Below are 16,371 nucleotides of genomic sequence, written 5' to 3'. Positions count from 1 at the left end.
GTGTGTGTGTGTGTGTGTGTGTGTGTGTGTGTGTGTGTGTGTGTGTGTGTGTGTGTGTGTGTGTGTGTGTGTGTGTGTGTGTGTGTGTGTGTGTGTGTGTGTGCCTCGTGATATCCCCTGGGAGCAGAGTGTGTGGGGGAAGGAAAATCAGATGATGAGACAGGATCAACGCTGCTCCTGTACATGAAACACCTCAGGAGGCCAGGAGTCACATCAGACGTAGCTCCAATTTCAAATAAACACAAATGCTTCTTTTTATCTCTATCAAGTAGCAGATGGCTGCAGTTTACCACATCAGCACAATCGAACAGTTTCATGTGATAAGTCAGTCGTGGGCTTGCGTATTAAATTGACTCACAGACACTGAGTGTCGACGCAATCAGAGAAAACACTTACCAGTTTGAGGCTGTAGTTCATAGTAGCTGTTGAGCAAATATCCTGCCAAGTGTCTCAGTCCGTCTGCTGGTGGAGGTCTTCTTGTGACCACTGTTCCTCTTTACTAGTGCAGCTTTCCTGTGTTTGTCATGAGTCATCGTTATTTTCAAGATTTTGCCCATTTCCTTTTTACATCATTTTGCAGTGTTTGTGACTGAAACACCAACTATTCAGCGAGCAATGACTCTATATTACAATGCAGAAAGGCAGTAATACATGAGTCATGAAGGTGAATACCAAGTAGCATCTTTAATGGAGAACAAACAGTCACTGGGTTCATAATTCAAGGAAACATGAGACAACTTACAGAGACCAGACACACTGTTGATGATGCATCAAGCACAAACTCTGCACAGCTGTATTAGAGAGTGTCTGTTATTTTTGGCCAACACACGTGTGCTGACTTCCTACGTATAATTAGATGTAGATGTGTGTCGGTGTCATTAGCTGGTGATGCTCTCAGTCATTATGGATCATAGTCACTGAGGTGAGTGCCTCACCTCAGTGACAACAGCAGAGGGCAGTGTTGAGTTTTGTTGGATCTTCGTGCAAGGCAGAGAGAAAGAGAAACAGAAGGTGTGATCAACTCTTCTCTGCAGGAAAAATCTGGTCCTTTTGACAGGGATTGGAAGTGAGTTAATGTAACCCCTTCGTTTCCATGTGTTTGTTACTTAACTGTGAGCTGAGCCATTAAGGAAAACCACCTGTTGATTCCTCCTGTGTTGCTGTGCACTGTCTCTTCCATATACTCTCACTGAAGACAATGGTTCCAGTTTCCTCCATTTGTTACATCAGAGTTTTAACTTGTATAGTGTTCCTCACTGTGATGATGATTTGCAACAGAGGAATCACACACAGTGATTGGGGAAGATAACAGATGTGTTGTTGGGCAATATGCTGATATAAAGTGAACTTATAGTAATTTAGCCATTGTGGGGAATTTTACCGTTTATATCAAGGTCACTAAACCTGTCGTGTCTTTTGGTATTTGTCCATGATAATCAGAGAGCTGTATGACAATACTGGATTCACAGGAAGTTTGTGTTAGTGTAGTGAATCCCCTGCATTTGTCAGACATTTAATTCACTGAATTGGCTAAAAACAGACGGTCCTTATGTATAGATAATTTAATTTCCAGAAAATCTACTATAACATGATAACATGAAACATGTCAAATCAAATACATTTTTAGTACATCAGCATGGTCCAAATACAGATAAATGGCATCTACAGAGATAAAATGTTAGAAATAACTGACAGGGACGTGATAGTATGATACAGGGATTTTGTGGAGCCCAAGGAACCCCCTAAAGGACCCCCGAGGGTCCGAAGCAAAATTGGGAATAATGTATTTTAACTATAATTCCATAAGTAACACAATGAATGAAACACTTTCTGTAATAACACGTCTAACATCAGAAATCTTATTAGACGGGGGTCCATGGTCTAATTTGTGTCAGTTGAGGGTCCTTGATGTGAAAAAGTTAATGCTAATTTAAGCCAAAAATGTCCCACTTAAGGCAATGAACTATAATGTACTGTATAGTTGTTGGTTACAGTCAACACATTGCAAATACATGTGACTAGCTAACTGTGTAAATTTTAACCAAGTGTATGTGGATAACTTGAAACAGTGTTACGGCCATGCTAATTTATTGCAGAAACACAAAAAATGTTCAGTGCTAACTTTTTAACATGTGCACTGCATGTGTGTGAGCGCACACAAGTGTGTGTCTTTCTGCATATGTAGCCCTGTTTTCTCACTGTCATCTGATATCCACAGAAGAGAATGTTTCCCTCTTATGTTGAACTGCCCCAGAAAAGACCGTGATCTAACACACACACACACACACACACACACACACACACACACACACACACTCACACACACACAAAGGAAACAGAGCTGCTTGGCTAGACCACAGGAATTAGGCTAAAGAGAGGAGTGAGACATGAGAAACTTCTTCTCTTCTCTTTTGTTTTCTTCTCTTTTTGTCTCCTCACCTCTCTTCCTCCCCTCACCAGGATGTGGATTTAGCCAACTTAAACTTTGTCATGTCCCTCTTATCCCTGCCACTTCTCTCTTCCTCTGCGTTGACAGATATGTTTTGGGCTGAGCTTGAGCACAGGTTACTCACTGCACTCAAACACATAAAACAATGCTGTGAATATCGTAGTTTATCTATGAAATAGAATATTTGTAATTGAACATAAACACACACACACTACTAGCCCAGTGTGTCAGGTTAAACAGACAGACACACACTTATTCACTGTATGTTTTCCTATGAGTTTATAACTGAGTCATCACAGTCAAAGACAGAGGCATGAAAAAAAAAGACAGGCTGTGGAGGTATAAGAGAAGGTGTAACAGAAACTCTTTACTGTTATTTTCCAAAACAGGAAATTAGGGGGAGCTTGGTGTAGGCTCAAGGCCATATGCACAAATTCAATTGCAGCCTTTGTTTGTGTGTGTGAGAGAGAAAGAGAGGGCATGTGTGTGTGTGTGTTTGTACTGAAGTAGGCTGCTCTGTCCTGTGAAGTGCCTTTGTTTGCTCCAGTCGACCGTTTAACAAACCTGCAGAGTTTTCATTAATCTGTTTAAATGTGAATCCTGAAGATGAAATTTCCTCATCTCCTCTCCCCTTCTCCTCTCTCTCTCTCGCTCTGATTATAATAGATGAAGCAATAAAGAAGGTTCACTTCTTACATCACTAGAAATCATCACAGATGAATTTGATCTAAACCTGCCTAACTGATTTGAACAGGGAGGGGCAGGAGCAGGGCGGAGAGGTGAGGGCTGTGCTGCAGCGGGATTGGCAGACTGACCTTTGTTCCCTCCCCGTCTCTGTAACTGCTGCCTGATGGGGGCGTGTCTCTATGGAAACGGCGTGAGTGAGTGTGTGTGTGTGTGTGTGTGTGTGTGTCTATGTGTGTTGGCGTGTGTGCGTCTGCAAGAGAATGGAACTTCCTAGTCAGTCTGTCAGCTCAGTGTGTGGAGGAGTGTGTGTGTGAGAGAGCGAGAAGGGAAGGTTTATAATGTAGTAAGACAGACAGAGTGTGTTAAGAGTCAGATTTACTTCCTGCTACTTTAGCAGATACTTGAAGCTAATTCTAAGGTGTGTGTGTGTGTGTGCGTGTGTGTGACACAGACGTGCTGAGGCATGGCTCCATCCGAGTCAGCTGTCTGGATGAATTTCCTTCCCTAGATACCTCTCCAAGAAGCTTTGTCAGCGTGTGTGTGTGAGTGTTTGTGTGTGTGTTTGTGTGGTTCACATATGTAGATTAAGCAGTCAGTGGGTTTCCTCCTCTGAGAGAGGGGAGCAGGATGAGCCTGAGGAAGAGGCTCTCCTTCAAGCGGGTCTGGAACTTCAATACAGTGAGTAGTACACACACTCTCTCTCTCTCTCTCTCTCTCCCTCCCTCTCACACACGCACACACACATGCACGTGTAATGCTTTACAAGTGGTCTTTATGGAGAAAGTGCGCACTTTGCTGTAAGAGAGACTTACCTATTTAGCGAACTTAACTACTGCTGGATTCAAATATTCACACATTCACTGATTTATAAGCAAAAGTAGTTGTTAATAACAAGCCAAAGTCTGGTTGTAATCCTGCCAAAGTGTCACTAGTGGAAAAACTTAGCAGCCGCAACAAAAATTCAGCAGCTCTTTTCCTGTTCGGCATGAATTAATTTTGAACCCTGGCTTTGTGTACAGTCTGAGAATGATGGAAGAGGAACAAGAAAGAGAAAGGGAGAGTGAGACTGTCAGTCAACGCAAACCACAGTTAATACCACTGCTGTTCTGAGAAAGACAGAGACAGATGGAGGGAAGAAGGGACTATTACCTACAGCAAAGTACGCAGGGAGAATAAGGGGAATCCATCATCCTCAGACCGCACAAGAGGGAAAACAAAGGGATGAGAGGAGTGTATGTAAAAAGACAAATGGAAGAGAATGAAGATGACATACAGGAGGTACTGGATGGGGATCTTTGAAACCAGGGCAGAAGTTGAAATGAACTTGTCATCCCGTCTAGTGTTTTTTTTTAAAGAAAGTAGGGACGTGGTGGTGGCAGGCTGTGGAAGTGTGTATAAAGGTAAAGTGCGACAGAAAGAGAGAAAGACTAACAAGAGTGTGAGACGGCTCCAGGCTGTTTCTCTTCCTCTCAAAGCCAGATGTGTTTGGGGCCAGAGCAGGCGAATAAAGAGAGAGAGAGAGAGAGAGGTAGAGACAGGGCCAGAGATTGAGACAAATGGAGGCAAAGACAGAAAGCTTTTTTTTTTTTTTTGCTTTGCGTTTCACTGCGAGTCATAGAGTTTGTACATTTCACCTCAAAGGCTCGTCTTGTATGTGTGTTAAAGAGAAGTAAGAAGAAAACACACGCATAATGCAATGGAAAGGTGAGCTGAGTCAGCTCTCTCATTTCTTGCGACATTACCTTAATTCAACGTGTAAAGTGGCAGCTATGAGAGTGTGTGTGTGTGTGTGTGTGTGTGTGGGTGTGTAGATAGGGGTATTTGATCAGATTGTATTGTGTTTATGTCTTGTTCCCTCCTCTGTCTGTCTGTGTGTGACGACTGCATTTAAGGCAGCGAGCCAAGTAAAAGAGACATTTATCAGCGGCTCAGCCTCTGAGTCACATCTCCTGTGTGGGTCTATTGTAAGGAAACAAACATTATCTGCATTCCTTCCTTTCATAGACAGTGGATATTGATTCCTTAGTGCATCGCAGGGATTTAGGGCTTCTTCCCAGAATTCCAGAGGTCACAGAGGATTTCACTTTGGAATAAAAAATTAACTCATGAAATGTTTGTGGGGACATAGAGATGGCGAACACATAGAGGTCCATTGACACTGAGTTTGCTTATTGCTGTATGTGTATTTATTCATTGATTTAGTCAGTTATATCTTTTAAATTCTTCCTAGAAAACCTGCTGTATGTTTTCAGGAAGTGATTAGATTTGTGGTTTGTGCAAACTCATCTCAGGTGTTGCATGAAATGCATCCTCAGTCATGCGCACACCTGCACAGCCTCATTTGACTTGTGGATCGTTAGACCCTAATCAGCTTGTTCACCTCATCCTTTCCCCTCAGAGTTAAGCTACGGTAAAGCTTAGCGGTTACATGGTTGCCAATCCTGGCAGGGCGACTGGTCTTCTCAATGGCAGCCACTATTCACCTCATATTCAAAAGTAAACACACAGGCACGCACACATTGAGGCAGCTTCCTCCTCAGTTGGAAGTGTGTGCGTGTTCGTGTGTGTGTGTGTGTGTGTGTGTGTGCATGTGTGGAGTTGGGAAATCTGTGTTGTGAATTTCTAAGACACCTTTTCAGGATGTGTGTGTCATTTGTTCAGTTAAAGGCGTGGTCTCCTGTAGTAATGCCAGTGTTTACAGGCACATGGGCAGACTCCGAGGACATGTCCTTCCATATTCCAGTCTCTTCAGTCATCTCTCACTTGCACACATATAAGAGTGGATTCTTATTCCTTACCAAAGGTGGCAGTTAAAGCTCCAGTGATGCAGCCAGGAATAGGTTCCTGTGGTACATACAGTGTTGTCTTTGTGTGTGTGGGTGCATATGTTATGCCGGACAGTTTCTCCCACAGATAGACATTTTTATTCACTATGTCAAGTGCGACTGGCTGCTCTGTGTCTCATCCTATAAAACAGTGTGTCATTTTCCAGGAATCATCGTCCACCTAGACGCACACACGCACGCACACAGACAGGGAATGTTTCGGAAAACTTGAGATTGTTTAAGAAGACTTTTATTACTTAAAGTATTAATATTATGATAACAATGAGAATGAACGGCTGTAAATTTTGGCCTGTGTTTAGCCAGAGCGTGAACCTGACGTGCAGGCTTCATAACATATGATGTAAACCACCCCTCTCCCACTAGTCACAGCTAATAAAGCACTTGGGACCTGTACACACATTGACCAACCACTCCCTACACTCACACACACACACACACACACACACACACACAGACACACACACACACACACACACAAACCCAGCATAAACAGGCCAGGTATGTGGCTACAAGGAGGTAATTTATGTTCAGGGAGCTGAAAGGAGGAGGACGTACATAAAGGCACAAGTTGTGACCTGTAGACCAAAAAAAATCAGGTTTTTAAATCACACATAATCCAACAGGTCATTTTACTGTTGTTGATCAGCAAAGTCGTAATGTAATAGAACGCCACATCCACTCTGAAACGCTATCAAACACTTTACGGTTTCTTGGATAGAGTGGGAATGATGTTTGATTCAGGCCAGTGTGTGTTGCCAGTGACTGTTGTGCAGGCATGTGATTCAGCCGTCTTATCTTTTGTTAAAGTGGGTGTCAGGGTGATGTGTGCTCATTGTATAAATATCTACAACACTCCCACTGTTTTGCTGTTATGACCACAGCACTTCTCAGAACACCAAATAATCTCATGAAGTTCTTCACAGACTTTCTTTCATTTGTGTGAATTCCAAGATCTAATTCAAGATATGCCAGTGTCCTCCCAGTGACTAACGTTTAAAATTAGACTACTAGACTAGTTATGAAAAGGGCATTTGATGAGATTTGATGTTATCACATCAAGTTTTGAAATGATTCATTTGATTAATTGATGGCTCTGTTGCATAGACTGTATATAACAATGGACGTAGCCCAGAGTGGGCTGCTCCGTCGTCAGCATCTATGCAGCGTCTGACTCTCCCTAACTCGGTGCATACTGGTTTGTGGCACGCAAACACTCACCCACTCACACTCGCCCTCAGTTATGCATAATTTTAAGCCTTACTAAAATTTAAATGGGTGAGTTATGTAAAAATCCACCCCCCGTACAGTTGTCATGAAAGGGGAAATTAGCCATAGAGACTGAAACAGTTTTTTGTACCAGGCTGTAAACATGTTTATTTCTGCTGTAAAGTTGGATCATTTTAACATGGGAGTCTACGGGGATTGACTCACTGTTGGAGCCAGACTCAATTGGCCATTTGAGGAACTGCAGTTTTTGTCACATTTGGGTTGGCTTCATTTTTTAGCTGTGTAGGTTGCTGCTTGGTCTGTTGACATAAAATTAACACCAGTAATTACTGTAAAACTGCCATTTCTTGTTTTCAGCTTCTCAAATGTGAGAATTTGCTGAATTTATATGGTTGAAAAATTAGGCAATAGACCGATAAGTCGGCCAGTCTGGTATTGTTTGTCCACCATCTTTCAACTGTGAAATGTCCAACTGTGTCCATATTTTCATATATCAAATTTGAAGAACCCAAAAATAAAAAATGTGTTTCAGTAATGTGTAAAATCCCTATAAAAAGAAAACAAATAATGTAGTTTTTTTTACTTTGTTAATTCTGTTGGGCCGACCCAAAGTGGCAGACCTCTGCAGTAACAGCTCTGCCTGAATGCTTAAAGGAACTATTTATAAGTTTTGCTATTGCTACATAGCCAGGGTTGCCATTAACTTACCAGTCTAGGAGGAACATTGTGAGTTCAGTATCAAACCTCATTCCTTTACTCACCAACAGCTGTCTCCAAAGGCCACGTCTTTTCTTCTACTGAAGTTAGCATGCTAACCAGGCAGCCACAGCCCGTCTCGTCGCTTTCCAATAGCGTCTCACTGTAGCATCCAGCTTGCCCTGAAGACTTAGCGCTGCTCAGAGGGAGTATTGTAGCCTCTTGTCTTGTCAAGTGACAATCACCACCACCCACTTCCAGCAAGAAACCACATCGGTCAGCAGAGAAAACTTACAAATAGCCCCTTTAAACCCCAAAACATCCATGATGTCCGTTTTGATATTGAAGTTAGTTCAATTAAAAAAAAAATCAAATACCTGACTGAATTCAACCTGCTGGTGGGGAAGTGTGTCAGTATCATTACATCTTTGCGGTCCTTACTTATAGTTGGATCAAACTGCTGTTCTCTGGCATGGTTGAAATGATTGTATTTTAAAAGTACAGATTCTTAGGTGTCTAATAAAATGAATCCTAGTAACAGATGTTATACAACATCATAACTGACTCTTTCTATGAGTGTTCAAATGGAAAACGAGTTGATGTGTTGAAATGTTATAGATAAGAAGAAACCATGAGCTGTGATGTGACACAAAATTCATAACAAAACATATTCTGTGGGTTTTGCTAGGAATTTTTTTTTTCTCTGACAAAAAAAAAAAAAAAACGTCCTCCACAAATGTGGAAACCATAATCATTACCATCAGTCATGTGCTGCTGTGTCACTTTTTTTTGCTGATCTTATCGGTGCATTTACTGTGTGATGGGAACATAAAAGCCCCTTTAATATCTGGAACCAATCAGCATCAGAAGACAATAACCGCAGACAATATTGAGGCCATGACACAGTGGTATATCTCTACAGCCAGTAATACTGAGGGAGTGTTGGACTTAGTAAGTTTGAAAGCAATGGAGGCTAAAAGTAGCACACATGGAGCCTATGAAGCAGGACTTCTTTGTTACATACTGTGGGAGGAGATGTATTTGATATTATGATTCTATATTATCAAGACTGTTAGATTTTCCAGCTGCATGTTTCTCTGTGGATACGAGGTGGGCGAGAGGAATGGAGGGAAAGTCTGGAAAACCCCAATCATCCCCTGTGGGCTGTCAGGAATGACCAGGATCTGCCAGGAGAGGAGGGGGAATCACTAGTGGAATGACTGAGGAAGGGCTGAAGGAAGGAGAGAGTGAAGAAGAGAATGAGTAGGGGGAAGACTGGAAGGGAAGAGGAGGAAAAGAACAAACAAAAAGAGTGAGTTTGAAAATAGGTTAGAGGGAGGAAAAGAGAGGAGAGGGGACTTGGGGCCCCGACCAGGGGCCAAGCCTCTCCACCACTGAGCGTGCCTGGAAGTGATCACATTAGAACTGAATGGGGATCGGGGGTGCACACACACACACACACACACACACACACACACACACACACCCACACCCACCTAGTATGCAAAAGAATGTATTATACATTCAAAAGACACATCTCAAACAGATGTTGACCATATGCATAAGCTACACCCAAATAAAATACACAGCACATTGTAACACACACATGAAATACACACACATCAGAGACAGAATACACGCTGCTGAGAATGTGAGATGTGAAATGTGTGGGATTCTAATCAGCGTAAGGATCGGGTAACCAGTTTCCACTGGTGAGGTTACTGCCTCTGTCATTTACTCATGTCCTCCGCCGCGGTTCGACCACAATCAACTGCTATAAAGTCACATCAAATCTCTTTTCACATGTTGGTGCCAACCTCTACTTTTCCCGGGACACTCTGAAATAGCTAATCCCAGTGATTATGCTGGCTCTGCCATATGGCCTGGACAGACCGGCTCAACCGAGGAAATGGTCAAGATGCACATGAATCAAACCAGCACATACGCTGCAGTAAGGGGTGAGGTTAATTAGATTTACACAGTGTATATTGAATCTGAGATAGAATAGCGCAGGATCTGTACATGCTCCAGTTTTGTTTGACATCAAAGGCTGTGCTCATTGTTGAAAACTGACACCATGACTGACTGGAGAATGAATCAGGTTATGGTAGGAAATCTAAGAGCACATATACATGCACTGTCGTAACCTGGTTGTTTAGATGTGCATATTTCTGAACAAAGCTTGGTTAATTTTAGTATGGTAGTGGTATAAGACAAAGATATAAGACTGCTTGAAGTTTTTTTGGGGGGGATGTCTGAGCATTTGGACGGATGGTAATGTGAAACCAGACCACAGCACAACTTTCTCCGCATTGTGTGAATGTGTCTGAATTTTACAGTGTTGCTGTTCAGCTGTGGAAACTGACTTATTTCAACTACTACAGTAGAAGCTTCTATTTCTATTTTGGTGCTAGTTTCAGATTTAGTCATTTCATTGTTTTGAGCACAAAGAGGACTCTGTGTAAGTCTGTGTTCACATGTTATTCACATATACACGGCGATGGCTGTCTGTTCCATCTGTCTTACGGGTTTCTCTGTCTTACTTATTCACCGAGTGTACAGTGGTTGTCTTTCGAATTGACATTTAATCAATCATTTTAATGTAAGCTGTCAGTAACTGGGCCACTGAAGTTCATGTAAATTCTCTGAGATAAATAACTATTTAGTGGTTCCCCATGTATAGTGAGGGGATTTATTCAAGGCAGTAGCACTTCCCTCTCTATCAGTAAGCTTTCAGTGTGAGGGTAAAGACAGGGTGTAGACACCCTGCTTCTCAGTGTAGTTTGAATATAGTATCATAAGATATCATTTTCAGTTAAAATGTAATGACGAAGCCTCCAAAATATGATAAGATTCTTTTTAATGGCTGGTTTGGCTCTCCTTCACTGCAAAAAAAGGCCAGAGAGACTTGCGGTCACTGTGTTAAGTGCAGTTCAACATGTCAAAATGAGGAACACACTGCTTGATTTCTCAGAAATGAAGATGAAACATTTTTCCCTGATGACTATAATATAATCCTATAGAAACAAAAAGTCATCCAGGAGATTCCCATGTGTCTGTGTTGACTAATGATGATCTCATTCAAAGTTAATTTCCAAATGCATGTGTACCATAGAAAAGTACGTTCAGAGGCAGCGAATCTGCCCACATGTCAGCTCCATGGCACAGCCTCTATCATATGAACGAGCACTAAACCAGTCATTAGCAAGTTTAGTGGTCAGATTAACAATGTCAAAAGTCTCTGAAACATTCAAATGCAGCTCAGTGTTTATGTTTATCTAGAGAGCTGATGTTGTATTCTCTGCTTTGCCTTCTTCTTCTCTCTTCCATATTGTTTCTGATAAACCGCTCTGTCTTAAATTGTTGCCCTCCCCTTCTTTCTTGTCTCCATCCTGTCTGTCTCTCTTTCTTTGTCTCCCCATTTCTCCCTCTTGACTACTCCTCTCCTTTTGCTCTGTCTGAGTCACAGAGCGTTTCAACTATGCTCCAGAGTTAGCTACATTACTGATGTCTGTGTTGAATGATCTCATCCCAGCTCAGCTCGTCTGGGATAAAAATCACTGCGTTGTATGTGTGTGTGTGTTTTTTTCTGTGTGCTCCTTTGTGTCTGTGTCAGGGGAAATAGAATTTGAGTCCAAAGTAAGTTTGGTTTGAATATGTGTTTGTATTTGTGCGGGAAGTGAGGGAAGGAGTGTTTGAAAATCTAATGAGTGAGACAGTAAAAGTTTAAACTGGTGGTCGAGGAGATGAAACTGATAAACTATCTATTGGTGATTGTGAGATAAGCAAGCAAACATCGCACGTTACTGTGATATCGGGGGCAGGTAGTTCCCCTTTTCACCTCCTCACACACACACACACACACACACACACACACACACACACACACACGCATACAGTAAGCCCCTCCCCTGGTGGTTTTCTTGCAAAGCAAGCGCAGCCAGTTCACAGAGGATTCCACCCACACACAAGACTGAGTGTGTGGCACTAACCTGACTGTGTCATCATGTGAAAGTGTGTGTGTGTGTGTGTGTGTGTGAGATAATGGGCCAGGTCCTGTGAGAAACACAGTCAGTCTGTGCCTGTGACTCCATGTGGCCAAAAGTGCATGCCCGGGCAGCTGCTTGCTTGCCCTCGTGTACTGTTTGAGCTTGTGTGAATGTATCATCAGGGTGATGAGTGAGGATCCTAATCCATGTCTCTCTGTGTTTTTTTACAGTCTGCTGCAGTCTCCGATGGAGGTGAGTAGATACACCTTTTCAGTATCTGACTTTTCTGATCTCTAATATTCTGTTTCTTGACTGTAGACAAAACATTAACTGCTATAAATTCACTCACCTCAGTTCTTCAGTTGTTGTGATGAACTTTAAGTAGTAAATGTAAAAGGATGAAATACTCTACAGGGCTTCTTGTATTGGGCCTGTCATTGTCCTGTTCCAGACTGTGGGGCCATGGCTGAGCTCATAGTGGACACCTCATTCATATGTGGCGGCTTTCACTAAATTCACATGAACAGCAGACAGTCTGGTTTGACCTGTTCAGCCTCTGCCCCACCTCTGCTGCTGCTGGCAGGCTGCGACCTAAAGATAGTCCTAGATCTGTAAACAATTTAGCTGCACACGAGGACTCGCAGTGACAGGCCATGGGTAGGACAGGCCGATGTTTTGCTCCTGATTCCTACCAGTGTTTGTGATACAGAGATTTGATTTCAAAGTTTGTATGAAGTACTGTACAATACACAGTACAGTAGTATAGTATAGCTGCACAAATTGGGATAATGGTGCAAACCTTCAGATAGAGTCTCCCTCCAAACAATTGTGGTGGTGTTGCACACATAAAAAGTGACGGAGGTAATTAAAGCGAGAGAGAAGTTGAAATCATGTCTGTTTTTCTCACTTCCACACACCTGGCACGAATCCCAGAGTGAAGTGGGCATGTTTGTCTCAGAGAGTCACAGACATGTTTGGAGGCAGTCCTCCCAATTAGAAAAGTGTGGGGGAGGAGGTTTGTACCCTGTTGGTATCCTGTTTTAATCCGGATATCCAACCAATCACTGTTTTTTAAATGGATAGATAGTTTGTTCTACAGTCATGTTGTGTCAGACCCCATGTGGAGTAATCTGTTGTGTAAACTGTGTCTTTAGTGCAATTAGCATGTGCCAACAATAACAAAAGCTGTCAGACTTAGGAGACTTCTAGTGGGGCTTTGGCACCTCACAAATGCACATGAAAGACACAATTTACTGCGGATGGGAGATAAAAGGAGGAAGAGGAGGTGAGAAACGAGACAAAAGGGGTGTAGAATCCATGGCAGACATGGTTACTGTCAGCTGTAATGCAGAAGTGTTTATGGCCACTTACTCACACCACGTGTCTCTGCAGGAGAGAGTGTGTTGTCAGTGACTCAAGTGGGAAGCTGGCTCTTCTTCCACATATGTGCATGTGATATAGGGAACATGATGTTGTGGTAATGAGTGAAATTATTTAATGGTTCCTCCCAGTTCAAGCTGTAAAGCAGGAGTTTAGCTCATTATCACCAGGATAGAACAAGTGAAGTGTCACATCATGTACACATAGCAAGCGACTCACTTGATGTGTCAGTCTTTGTTAACTGTTTGTGAGCTGGGCAACAGCAAAGTTGGTTTTATTTTGGCAAAAATATTTGGATATCTATATCTGAATATGTGGATTTCTATAAATTATATTACAACATCATTGTGAGATGACAGCAAGTAAGTGTTAAGGGAAGGATAAGAGGATGGTAGTTCACTCATACTGCACATTGGAAGTCGAGGTACTCATTAACTCAGTTAAGGCTGAATGATGAGTGATATCTTAGTAAGTGAAGGACTCCTGCACACAACGAGTCTGTGGGAAACGTACACACAAATCAAACTCAACATGACGACAGATGATCCAGGTTCTCTCAGAATCAAAGTTGAAAAGACCTACTTTCATCTGAGAGCTTGAGGGAAAGTCATGATTCTTAAAAAAAAGGTTACCCAGCGGTGCCTGATGTCTCTGCAGAGTTCTCTAGATGAATTTTGTCCTGTAGTGTTGCCAGGTCAGGCAATTCAAAGCGCTTTAAAGTGGCATGGAAGTACATTAAGAATAAGACAGTAACATTGTAGAGACTATTGATTATTCTGTGACTGGACATTGTATATGTCTCCTGAGCAACACAGGACTCCGCTCCCCTTTACCTTGCATTGTTATAATGAAGTCTATTCTTCCCTTGCAATGTTTCAGACTGATCAACTGACTAATAAGATGAGGAAACTGAACATATCCAGCTAAATACTTCCTTTTATCAAGATGTGAGTCAGCCCTGTGAGGGTTTTAACAAACTCACAACTTCTGTCTAAATCAGCATCTTTTACCTGCTTCACAATGATGCCATTTATTCCTGGAACTAATTCAAATGTTTCGCTAAACCCGAGTTTTTGACTTGGGTTTAGCTATTTCATAGATACAAGCTCCTTCAAATCTTGTCTCCTGTATGTCACCAATGATAACACTACATGCTACAATTTCATGTTTAATACAACTTTAGATTTATTCCATTTCATAGACGTTTTTACACATTTGGGAAAACAAATGGTTTACATGATAATGTATTCCAGGTTCAGTGCAGAAACCACTTGTTAATGTTATTATGACAGGAAACTGCTCTATACCCTTGAATAAAGAATCTATTTCAGAACAAAAAATATTATATGACATATAAAAAAAAATATTTTGAAAATAACTTGTTACTTGTTAAATGCATTTGCCTTATTTTTAATTTGTATTTAAATTTTCTGAAATTCCGCTCTAGTATTCCAGGTACTGTAGCAAGAATTTAGGCCATTTTTTTGCCACAAAAACTGTCACTGTATGACTGTTGGATACAGAAATCAGCCTGTATTTGCAGAGTGATTTTTGAAGGCCTATAGCTGTATTATTTTATATTTTGTGTTGTACCTTTTAGTGAACCCATCTCACAAATTTTCATTTATTTCGATCTGTCAGAAAAGTTAAGAAAAGAGCAGGCTTGAGATATACTTCCTTGTTATTTGCATTTGTGTATACAGTGTGTGTGTGTGTGTGTGTGTGTGTGTGTGTGTGTGTGTGTGTGTGTGTGTGTGTGTTTGTAACTATGGGGGCTACAGGCCTCATTAGTCTCAGTATTGGCCTTTCTTTAACAAGCTCCTCATAAATACTGCAGTGTGTGTGTGTGTGTGTGTGTGTGCATGCGTGCGTGTGTGTGTGTGAGTGTGTGTGTATGTGTGTGCTCCGGTGTTTTTAGCTCCCTCCTCCCTCGACTCTGAATTATTCATCATCTCGAGGCCTTCATGTGCTTGTATCACTTACCTACCTGGGAGCTCATAGAGGTGTGTGTGTGTGTGTGTGTGTGTGTGTGTGTGTGTGTGTGTGTGTGTGTGTGTGTGTGTGTGTGTGTGAACAGTGGATGCTGGTGCGTGGGCATGTTGTGACCTGACTCTCCGTGGTCTCTCAGGTTGTCAGCCAGGTTGCTCATCACCGTCAGCCTCTCTCTCATTCTCTCCTTCAGTCTCCTTCATCTTTTCTTCCTCTTTTCCCTCCTTCTCTCTCTTCCTTCCTGTGATGTTGTCAGCTGTGTGTGTGTGCGTATGTGCCCTGTCTTGGACTGTGTGTTTTAACCTGGTGTGTTTGAGGTTGTGAATATGGATGGAGGGGCTTGGATACCCCTCAGGATTCGCTACCTGCCTCGGTGGCACCACACAGGCTCCTACCAGCTCTACCCAGGTGAGGTGACAGCTGGAGCTTTGAATTCTTGTTTTTCAAGAAGAGAAAATGCAGATTTTATCAGAGGAGCAGTAAACCTTACATTTGAATCTTTAGTTTAGTGATTATCTTTAGTTTAGTTTAGTCTTTTAAGCCTTGCCAAGATCCCCTGATCACAACATACAGATTGTTTGTCAAATTCATGGTTTTGTAAGTGCTGTGGTTTATATATATTTTATATATTTTTATATATATTTTCCAGTAACACCCCCATTAAGACATTTAAGTGAATTGAATTTTGCCTTTAAAAAGAATACAGTTAGGACAGAGGCAGTCATGCTGTCTGTGGCACAAATTCTAAAATTTTTAAAATATAATTATTATATTTTATTATAATTTATAAATTATTATATTTTTATGGCCTGCTGTTATGAAAGTCTTACTTTGCTCACTCTGAGTTGAGTTGTATTTTCAGTGTAAAATTTCTCTCTAAATGGCTGATTTCCTTTTGCACAGGTGACAAAATGTAAAATGTAGATTTCAGAATGCACTAAATTATTTAGAAATCTTACTCAATGCCCCTGAAAAATTGGTCTTAATTATTCCTCCAACATTACATATTAAAAACAAAGTCAAGACTTCTGTAGTCTGAATTAATGCAGTCATATTGACAGATAGGCACACAAGATTACGATGCATGCGATAGCAAGCCTGATCACGA

At 41.7% G+C, this 16,371-nt stretch overlaps 1 protein-coding gene across 1 annotated transcript in view; it reads left to right on the top strand.

The window, feature by feature from the left end:
• rgs12 (regulator of G protein signaling 12) overlaps window positions 1-16,371 on the top strand; it is a 44,592-nt gene that overhangs the window by 16,985 nt on the left and 11,236 nt on the right. The window contains exon 6 of the mRNA XM_022739989.1: window positions 12,125-12,146. Coding sequence (XP_022595710.1) covers window positions 12,125-12,146 — 22 coding nt within the window. The remainder of the gene's footprint in view (window positions 1-12,124; window positions 12,147-16,371) is intronic.

This window comes from Seriola dumerili, unplaced genomic scaffold (genome assembly GCF_002260705.1).
Source record: "Seriola dumerili isolate Sdu_G_001 unplaced genomic scaffold, Sdu_1.0 BDQW01000050.1, whole genome shotgun sequence".
NCBI lineage: Eukaryota > Metazoa > Chordata > Actinopteri > Carangiformes > Carangidae > Seriola > Seriola dumerili.
Note: the sequence above shows the minus strand (reverse complement) of the source record. Positions and strands in the feature narration are given on the sequence as shown.